At 33.0% G+C, this 11,059-nt stretch overlaps 1 protein-coding gene across 1 annotated transcript; it reads right to left on the bottom strand.

Annotated features, from left to right (window-relative positions):
* Positions 1-7,312: 7,312 nt before the first annotated feature.
* On the bottom strand, positions 7,313-8,776 carry LOC129233508 (26S proteasome non-ATPase regulatory subunit 10-like). The gene has a single exon (XM_054867525.1). It carries the CDS (start codon positions 8,525-8,527, stop codon positions 7,466-7,468), a length of 1,062 nt encoding a protein of 353 aa, XP_054723500.1. The 5' UTR covers positions 8,528-8,776; the 3' UTR covers positions 7,313-7,465.
* Positions 8,777-11,059: the final 2,283 nt, after the last annotated feature.

Raw genomic sequence — 11,059 nt, 5'->3', positions numbered from 1 at the left:
ACAGTCTCTCGATGTCCGCCGCAAGCTCTTGCAGGGTTTCCCCGGTTTTCTGGAAACGGGACTTCAACTGGAGTCGGCTGAAATCTTTCTGGCACTTCTCACCGAAGCGAAGCTCCAACGCAGCTGTGAGGGCGGCGAAATCCAGGCGCTGGCTGTCCGGAAGGGTCTGAAGAATGTCCGCTGCGTCACCTCTCAGGGATGCTGCAAGATGACAGGCCTTGGTTGCAGAGTCCCATCCGTTCGCTTCCACCACTATCATGAATTGAGTTTTGTAAACCTGCCACGAAGTTTTCCCATCAAATGTGGCAAGTTTAATGGACGGTCGAGCAACCGATGTGGGAGCGCCAAACTGTACAGAGCTGCTTTCCGCGATCGCCAATCTCCTTTCCACGTCCTTAAAGATCTCTTCTTTAAGTAGATGAAATCTTCTATCTTCATCTTCAAATTTATTTTCTACAGCATTGAATCGGCTTTCAACGGTATTAAATTTTTCTTCAATAGCATCAACTCGATGCTCTATGTCATTAAATTTATTTTCCATCACAGTCTTTACCGAAATAAGGTCGTTTTTAATTTCTTCTTGGTTAGACGTTAAGTCCTTTTTCAGCACCGTTAAATCGCTTTTTAACTGGTCTTGATTTGCCAACATACTTGCAGTCAGATCACTTTTTAATTGTTCTTGATTAGGCGCCATATCACTCTTCACAGAGGTGATTGCGTCAAGAAGTTGTTTTAATTGTTCATCCATTGCGCGATAATCACCATAAAAATAAAGTCCTAATTCACAAAAAAAGTCTTTATGAAAAAATGTCCAAAGTCACTTACTCCAAGAAAGTCCAGAAGAAGCCCCACGTTGGGCGCCAAATTGTAACGGATTCGGTGCAACTTCCACTTTCTTGAAATGAAGACACAGTTCTTGATAAAAACACAGGAAATTTATTTACACTATGTACAGGAAAGATCTTCAACAACTGCTAAATTATTCATCAGCAATTAAGCAATTATCACACAACACCGTAAACTCAACGTTTACACACGTATTTACTTCCAAATACGAAAACAACACAGCGAAAATGCCTCGCAATAAACAGAGCAAAAATGCACTCAGTTCGAAATCTCAATCGAAACTAAACTGTTTATCCATCGCTAACGGCTTAAATACACCGAAAAGAAATTTCTCAAATATTCCACACGCTTCTGTAAAGTAGTAGACCGTTATCAATGAAAAGAAAGAAAATAGGGGTCGTATACTTTAGCCGAATGAAAAAGGGGTTGTATATTCATTACGGGAAACTATTTACAGGTTACGTTCCTACAATAATTACTATTTACAGGATTTGTAACAATATTAAAACGACCAACTTCTACTTTTGCCGGAGCCATCTACATTTTCCTAAGAATCAACACAACTTAGATCAGTTTCTCTTTTTCAATTTTTCTAAAAGTTTTTGGTTTTTTAAAGAAATTTTCCGAAACCTTGGGCTCTGGGTATGAAAAAATTCTGTTAGTCTTTTTTTTTTCTTTCTGACAAAACATAAAGGAACTACAAATAATTACTACACTACTAAATAATTACACACTAAAAGAACTTAGTTTAAGGAGAAGAGTTCAATTTAATACTAACATTCTTCATGAAAATCATTAAAAACGAGCTGATGTGTGCCTCACATGACTTCCTTTTACTCCATTTTAATGTCATTTTCCCATTATTGGCAATTTTAATGTGATTCAATAGTTTAATCTCTAAATATTAAAAACGATGGCCAAATTAAAACCAGATAAAAAAAAATCGCCAAATTTTCCGCCAAGTTGGCGACAAAACTTGGCGACCAAAAGACTGGCGATATATCGCCAAGTGTCCGACAAATTATAACGCCACTTGAGTTTACATCGAAATTAACAATGATTTCCCCCCAAAAAGGGGCAAAAGACCCCCTTAGGAACATCCGAAAGCAACCAAAAGGGGAGGTGCACAACTAGACCCCACTACGAGTCTATGTACCAAATTTCAACTTTCTAGGACATACCATTTTTGAGTTATGCGAGATACATACGCACATACGCACATACACACATACGCACATACATACAGACGTCACGAGAAAAGTCGTTGTAATTACCTCGGTGATGGTCAAAATGGATATTTCGCGTGTCTATACATTCTTAGGCACTTTTCCGCATGTGGTCGAATCGAAAAAAAAACTCAACATTCATTTGGGGGTGAGCAAAATGGAAATTAAGGGCGATTTTTGAGTGAAAATTTTTTCGCGAATACAATACTTCCTTTTTTGTAAAAGGAAGTAAAAATGAACAAATTGGAGACTTATAAAAAATTACTCAGCCTTAAAAAAACTAATAAAATTTATTCACTATTACAGTACCACGTGACTTCATAAAAGCATTTTAGGGCCATAGGTGCTAATTATTGATCATACATTAAAATTAAAAGTTAGTTAGTATTAAAAGAATGAATAAAATTTTTTACTATCTCTGTAAAAAACAAATCATTGAAAAAAGGGAATTTAAACAGATAGTTTCACAAACACTTTCGACAAAAGTTTAATGCAGAAAAATATGTTGCTTTTATCCATTTCAAAAGTTTTTTTTTCCTTGCAACACTGTTGACTTCAGCTTTAATAAAGAGCTTTTAAGTCGTGGTTTCCTTTACAGTATAACTTCGATTTAACCAGTGGTTGGAAGTAGCGCGCTACAAGTAGCGACGCTACTGTAGTAGCTACATTTTTGAGTAGTTTGTAGTGTAGCTCACTACTTTTTAAAAAAAGTAGTGTAGTGAGTAGTTAACTACAAAAAAATAGTAGTTTGTAGCGATTTCTGGAAACTACTTTCAAATAAACTGAAAAAAAAAAAAAAAAAAAAATCAATGTTCAAACGAATTTGATTGGCGCAAATTTTACACAAGTACATCAGCAGATGCAATGAGAAGTAAGACTAATAAAAATACGAGCTAACCTCAAGTATTTCATTTTGACGGCATACCTGCTATCTGTTCGACGCCTTTAGTTTGTTTGCTGTCGTAATTTTTATATTTCACCAATATTTACATTGAAAAAAACACTTATTTTCGTGAAAATGAAGATATCGGTGATTTCGCGAGTTGAAAATTTGGTTAATTTTATATGAACAGACCGAAGATTGAAAAACAAAAATATTTTAGCGAGGCTTAAATTTTTGACAGTATTCACCAAATAAAAAGAAGCTACTGAAACTGTTATAGAAAAGGATGAAATTGAACTGTTCTGGAGGACTTACAATAAATGCGAGCATTACAGTGTATGAGAGTATGATAACGGACATTTTTCTTAGTGTCTTCTGATGAGCTAATTTATCAATCTTTTTTTGTTCAATCCTCTTACGGTGTGTTTGTGTATTAGGGTGTCCCGCCCCCGAAAAACATCGAAAGTTGATTTTTCAAGTAGCACACTTTCTTATATTTTATCCTTTGATGTCAAAAAAAAAAAAAAAAAAAAAAAAATCATATAATTTGAACAACGGCAACAAGTGCCGATTATGTCTGAAAGTGTGAACCAGCACTTGTGTAGTAACTAGGTCAAATTAAAATAAAATGTTTTTCTTAGAAACTCAAAATTTCTGTTGATAAAACGTTGCTCCTATACCCCACATATCCACCACAAAAATATTTATTCAAAATAAAAACCATTTAGATATCCCACACGTGGCCTAACATTTATAATTTTCTTCAAAAAATTAAGTTTTTGATACATATTTTCAGATATGTAAGATTCTACGAAATTATCAAGCTCAAAAATATAAACAGTAAAGTAGAAAAGTAGGGAATTAGCGTTAAATAGATATTTTTGTTTTCCTGCAATTTTTAAGTCTCCCACATAGTACTCAAAGATATGGATTTCTTTCAGGTTAAGTTAAATTTTTCATTTAAAATATATTATTTTTTTATTATTCGTTTGTAATTGTTGATCTGTAAATGTGTTCTTCAGTAATTTTTGAACTTGATATTCTATTTAAATTTATATGTAATTTTTTGAAAGATAACTGAAAAAAAAAAAAACAATTTTTTAAATAAAATTATGAATTTTAGGTCAAGTTTGGCATATCCAATTGTTTTTTAATTTGAATAAATGTTCTTGTGGTACATGTGGGGTGTTGGGTACAGGGGCAACGTTTTATCAACATAAATTTCGAGTTTCTAAAAAAAGTTTTTTTTTTTTTTTTTCGATTTGGCCTAGCATACAAGTACTGTTTTACACTTTCAGGTGCAAGTCAACACGGGTTGCTGTTGTGCAAATTATATGAAACTTTTTCACCGACTTCAAAAACGGAGGTTATGATTTCGTATTGCGGCTTTTTATGTATGTTTTCGAATTATTCCAACACTACTGGACCGATTTGAAAAAAAAAAAATTTGTTTGGAAAAGTATACTTCCCAGATGGTCTCATTGTAACTTGGTCTGGATCTGATAAGGGGTCCCGGAAAAATCCAAGAAACTTTAAATTTCATACGTCACGATCACGTGGTTTTGCTGTGATCGGTGTATTTTCACACCTAAGGTTTTGGCTATCTCTTGAACGATATTTAATTCTCGCGGCACATGGATAATTAATTTTCGCAACGCTGCGCTGCCTGCTAATTTATTATAATAGGTGTTACTAATGTATTTATTACTGCGTAGCAAAGCAGTAAATTAAATATATTTTGCTGCTTTAATAGTTGAATCAATTACCTCAATATTTTATTTACTAATAAATAACTTTATTTAGGCATTAAAATATAATGTTCTTTATTTAATATTCCAGTTTTTAAATATATTTAGTGTTCAATTGCGGAGGAATTGAAAACAGACCACCCCTCCCCCACGATTTAATTTATATTCTTTAATAATATACATTATAACTGTGTATGATTTCAAAAGTTTGACCAATATTCTAGATTTACTATTTCACGATGCCGCTAGTTCAATTTGAAATTAGGGACTATATTAATTAGCAGGCTTCAAAAAAAAAAAAAAAAAGGAGGAGGTTCTGAACTCCTCGGATTTGTTTTTCCTTTTTACAATGTTCCATAAATACTCAAAGACACCTGTACTCAGGGGCATGCACAGGGAGGGGGGAGGGACACCTGTTGGCCAGGGCCCAATATTTTTATAACTAAAGGTGAAAATAGGGTTAACAATATGGAGAGGGGTCCGGAAAAGTTATTTATGATGGGCTCCAAAATTTCTATGCACGCCCCTGCCTGTAACGATAAGGAAAATTCTTTTTTTTGTTTGAAACAGTATACTTCCTCGGCGGTCTATTGGTCATCAAGTTCAGGTTTGATGAAATTGAGGGAACTCTTCAAATATCATACTCACATTTAAATCGATTTGTACTTTATTAACTTTGTATATCGTCTCACTTAGTGAACCGGTTTTTATGCTTTTTTTTTTTGTTTAGTGGTGGTTTTGTTTAGGGTTGGTCTAACTTAGGTTCCAAATCTTTGATTTACCCTATTTGTTCTTGAGGGAAAAGTTAAGGGTAAAACAATAAATTTCATACAATTTCCCTTACAAACGATTAAATATAAAACCCATTGATAAACAAAAGCCATAAAACAAAGGTATATACTTTCTTTACCTATAGTTAAAGAAAGTACTAAAAAAATATATTATTAGGATGCAATGCTAATGAAAATTTTGAATTAAGGATTCTCTGAAGCAAACATAAAATTCATTCTACTGGAATTTTTAAACTTCATGTATAGTGGGGTAAGAAACATGCTACTTTTATCGCGAGTTACATGACATGTATTGTGAAACATAAATTACAATTTACAATATTACAATTCTAAAATTTACAATTTTACAAATCTAAACTTAAAGCGATTTCGTTTATTTATTTTTTTTTTAGTGACTCGTGCATTTGCTTGTGGAAAGCAAACTTTGATAAAGTTGAACAACTAATGATGAAGACAATTTTTTTTGTAATTAGTTACGCAATGGCAAAAGCCTTTCTACACAGTCGTTGAAAGTGGTGTTATTTACACCACTAACAAGCAAAAAATAAATTACTTTTAAATAAATTAAAAAAAAAAAAACGCCTTCAAAAAAATACCCAGGAACTAAAAAGCAAAAAATAACTGATTACACTTACATTCTATTTCCTACCCAAACATAGAAATGAAATTTATTTTACAATTCCAGTACAAAAATCAACTGAACTAAACACCGAATTATAAAATAAACACTGATTTAAATTGCTATACGATTAATTATTTTAAATACCTAACTAGTTATATACGATCTCTTAATTTTTAATAACCTTTTGAAGTCGGGGCCTCCTATAAACTACTACATAACGTAACTGAGTAGGTTTAGTTTTAAAGACTAATCTCGCGTATAGTTAAATTAGTGTTTAATTCAGGATTCGGTGGGCTGTCAGTTGCGTTATGTAGTTGTTAATAGGCGGCCCCGACTTCAAAAGGTTATTAAAAATTAAGAGATCGTATATAACTAGTTAGGTATTTAAAATAATTCATCGTATAGCAATTTAAATCAGTGTTTATTTTATAATTCGGTGCTTAGTTCAGTTGATTTTTGTACTGGAATTTCATTTAATTAAAATAAATTTCATTTCTATGTTTGGGTAGGAAATAGAATGTAAGTGTAATCAATTATTTTTTGCTTTTTAGTTCCTGGGTATTTTTTGAAGGTGTTTTTTTTTTTTTTAAATTTAAAAGTAATTTATTTTCACGATTGTTTCTACACAAGAGGAAAAATACAAGAGTTTATGCAATTTGAAAAATTGACTTTCATTTTTTGAGGGACAACCTATTGTGTATGCTTTGTATTTACTTATTTTTTGGAAAGTAGCGACTACATTTCAGAAGTAGTTTGTAGTTGCTACATTTTGAAAAAAGTAGTTGTAGTTCGCTACAAAAAAAATGTAGTTTTTCCAACCACTGGATTTAACCATACCTGAATTCCTTATTTAATGAGACATTTCATTGGTCCGTATTAGGCCGCATTGAATGTCTATGCTCCTCGATTTTACAATATCCTTAATTTAGATTTTTCTAGTCCCTTTTAAAAATGCAATACTTGACAATCATTAAATAGAGGATATACTGTATTTCTATTTAGAAATTTCAATTTACTTCTAATTTCAGACTTCATTATTTGGCTGCTAAATATTGAAATTTAAGAGCCATATGCTGAATTGTAACATTATTTATTGCAGCACTAGAATTACTCAAACAATGAGATATTTCAAAGCAATTAAAAAATAAATAGCAGGGTGATGAAATAATTTAGAAACATAAAGTAGCAATTGAGAGAAGAAAATGTTTTAATAGTTATAGGTTGTAGAAAAATTATGTATAACATTACATAAAATACATCATTAAAAAATGAAAAAATAACACTAACATGTTTATGATATTTTAACAAGCTTATTTGAATAAATCAAAATTCAAAGTCAACCAATTAATTCAAAGACATGTAAGATTTCTAAGATCTCCAATATCTAGATAGGATACTATATTTTTAGCTATAAGATCTGGTAACAAAAGGTAATCTTTCAAAAGAGTTTGTAAGCATTCGCTACTTTCCTTAACCAAGTACTCACACTTTATGCCCGCATTTATTTTGAAATCATACATTTCCGAATATATTGGGAAAATTTCTAAGTTTAGCTTAGACCTTAAGATAACCTTCATCCATTGTTTTCTTAATAAAAAAGCAATTTCTTTTATATTACATTTCAAAACATCATAGTAGGAGAGCCCTGAGTTTCCTAAGATTAACAGTTTTGCTCTTTTAATTTCTTCTTCACATTGAATGGTGAAGGGCTTGAAGCTGCTAGCAAAACTGTCAGTAAAACATGAAGCTTTCCACTCCTGAATATCCCAAAGCATACAGAAAGCTATAAGCACTTTTAAAATATTCTGGTCACTAGGTAACATTTCATGTAAAGAAATGTGTGGGTAAGAAAATGCAAGAAAAATGGGCGAATTTCCATAATCATTTTCCATTTCAGGATCTGCACCATACATCAACAACGCCAGCACTATTTCTTTATTTTCACCACGTACTGCCTTATGTAATGCTGTATCATTAAAACACTTCTTAGCTTTATCATTTACATTTGCACCATACTCAAGGAGAAGCTCTAAATTTTCATAGCGCTGATGATCTGCAGCAATGTAAAGAGCAGAACACCCCAACTTGTTCTTCGCATAAAGATTTGCATTCTTGGCTAAGATCATCTGTAAGACGCTTAGCTTTCCACACATGGCAGCTATGTGCAGGGCTCTGTTTCCATATTTATTTTCAACTTCGATAATATTCGGATGTTGTAATAATTCCCGGATCATGGGTTTATTTCCACGATGAACTGCAAGGTGAAGAGGCGTATTTTTTTCTCTATTTTGCAAATGCGCCAAAAAAGTTTCTTTATTCAACAACTTCCAGTCAACTCTTGTTTTATTCTGATAAGCTTTTTTATAAATTGAAGAATTCTTTCCCTTTCTTCCAGACATGTCATTCCACATCTTTATCAGATTATTATGTGACCCTTTCAAGAAGATTGAAGATACAACTGTTTTTCTCAACGAACTTTTCTACTTGATTACATGTAATTCTCCACTTCAGTCGTTCACAATGTTTGGCGATCTTAATTTAAAAAACAATCGTAAGATTGAGTTCAAACTTCATACTTAATAATAAATCAAAAATAATAATCAGTTAGCAAGTAACATCAATTAAATGAAACGAAAAATTTGCGCTCGAACAGCGTTGCATCCTGGCCGAGACTTGGCTGCCGGCTGGCTCTGGCTGGCAGCCTAGTCTCCACAGCTAGGATGCCGGCTGGTTCACGTGACCTGCTTGACGAGTTTTTCACGTCACTGTACGGCAGCGGAAACCGAACAGATGTTTGTTTACAGATTGGAAGTCGTATTGTAGCTACGTATCAATTCGTATATATAATTCAATGTTACTTATTTAATAAAAATATCGACGAGTTCATGATAGTTTGAACCGATACCGATACAGGTTTGTACTCTGTGATTACCTACTGCTACCATTAAATTTGTTCTTTTGTTTGTGAACGAACGAGTCTATAAACTTGAAACTTCTCATGAAGCCTATTTTTTTTCAATTCCTTTTATTAGTGCTGGCATGACACTAAAATGAGGCTTTCCGTTTGTTTGCTTGAATTGCTCACAGCAGGCTTCGTAATTGTCCTGATTATCCTGATAAAAAATATTTTGTCATGAGTATTAACTTTTTGTCCTGATGATCCCAACAGGTTTTCAGTTTGTTCCTTGGGAAAAGTACCTAATTTATTCAAGGTCCTTAATCTGAACTTCAAAAGGTTAAAATTAGCAGTTCCCTAGTTAACCAGCAGTAATTAGTAGACTCCGGCAGTAATTGGTAATCCACTGCTTTGCTGATTTACCTACCCGCCATTGGAAACTGATTAATCAGTACAAACATTTTCATGTTAAAAGCAGTGGTGTTCTCCATATACGCTATATACTCTCAAACATTTTTTAGACATATAGCGTTTACCCTCAAGCTTCAAAAATTTTCATACTGTGGTATATTATGTATATGATCGCATACACATTTTGCGTAATGGATTACTGGGAGTATATATACCCCTAAAGAAAAAACATGACTGGTTAAAGGTATTATCGCATAGAGGATGTATCAATGCTTATTGAATTTTAGCCGATTAATCGATAGATTCTGTTTTATATTGTTTTGCTAAACACTAGAAATTATGCTGAATGAATTATTTACACCTAACCAATAGTTTTGAACTCCAGTTGGTATATTGCATCTAGCTGTTCTCTCACCATTTGATTCATAACTTTCAAGTATGGTAATATCATTAACAATATATTGATACTCAGGGGCTGATACAGAAAACTATTTTGGGGGGGAGGGTTAGCTGAAGAATGACGACCCCCGTGAACGAACCTACGGTTTTAGGTACGAAACATTTCAAAAACTGCTTGCGGGTAAATAAAAAGCATCAAATCAGCCTGGAATAAGACACCTAACTGGGGATAAACATTGCAAATTGATTTCATGAGGAATGGGATGAAGTAATTCAAATGTTTACTTTTAAAAATAATAAATGAAGTGTTAAGATACTGTAATCATCTACATTTTACACATAAAGTTCTCGATTGTTTAGGGGGGGGGTATGACCCTCCAGCTGCCCCTTGTATCTGCCACTGTTGATACTTTGTTTGAGAAAAAAATAGAAGGGGACAGAGGAATCACTGAGTAAAACTCGAAATGGAACAGATATTTTAAAGCTAACAAGGGCCTGAATTTGAAAAAAAAAAAGACTTTTAGAAACTTGTAACAGTGTCTAGTTGTGAGCCCTACAATTTGCATTGGTCTTTTTATGACAAATTTCCAGTGCAAAAAATAATAATAATTAGAGACGTACCGAGTACTCGGTAACTACTCGGTACTCGGCCAATTTGCCGAGTACTCGGTACTCGGCCAAATTCTGATCAGATACTCGGCCAATACCGAGTAGTTGCAAAAAAATTGAATATTGTCCAAGACAGATACTAAAATTTATAAAAAAAAGAGCAAGCATTATATTCTGCAATCAGTTACAATTAAAATTTATAAGTCAAATTTAAATTTTGAGAATAATGAAGTTTGTAATGCTTCAATGGAATAAATCTTTATTTTAATGTCCCCAAAGTTAATAAAACTTATTTATTAAAAATTACGCAAGAAATGTAAGTATAGGAAATATGGAATTTTTGTATTAAAAATAAATTTTTGCTACAAACAAAAATTAGTTATAAAAAATGTGAAAATACCTTTGCTTAAAAAATAAAACAACCTTAAAAGTACAGTGCAGGAACTCTGCAGACACGTGTTTTGGCATTACAAGGAATTCCTTTTTCAATGCACAAAATGGGGGCTCGTAGATTTAAAGGCATCCGACAAAAGTCGTATTTTTTTGTTGAATGTCTTTACATTCTTTAGCTCACATGTTATGCACTGAAAAAGACGTTCCTTGTAACGGGGGGGGGGGGGGGGGGGGC

Source organism: Uloborus diversus, unplaced genomic scaffold (assembly GCF_026930045.1).
Source record: "Uloborus diversus isolate 005 unplaced genomic scaffold, Udiv.v.3.1 scaffold_484, whole genome shotgun sequence".
Lineage (NCBI taxonomy): Eukaryota > Metazoa > Arthropoda > Arachnida > Araneae > Uloboridae > Uloborus > Uloborus diversus.
This window is presented reverse-complemented; position numbering and strand designations above follow the sequence as displayed.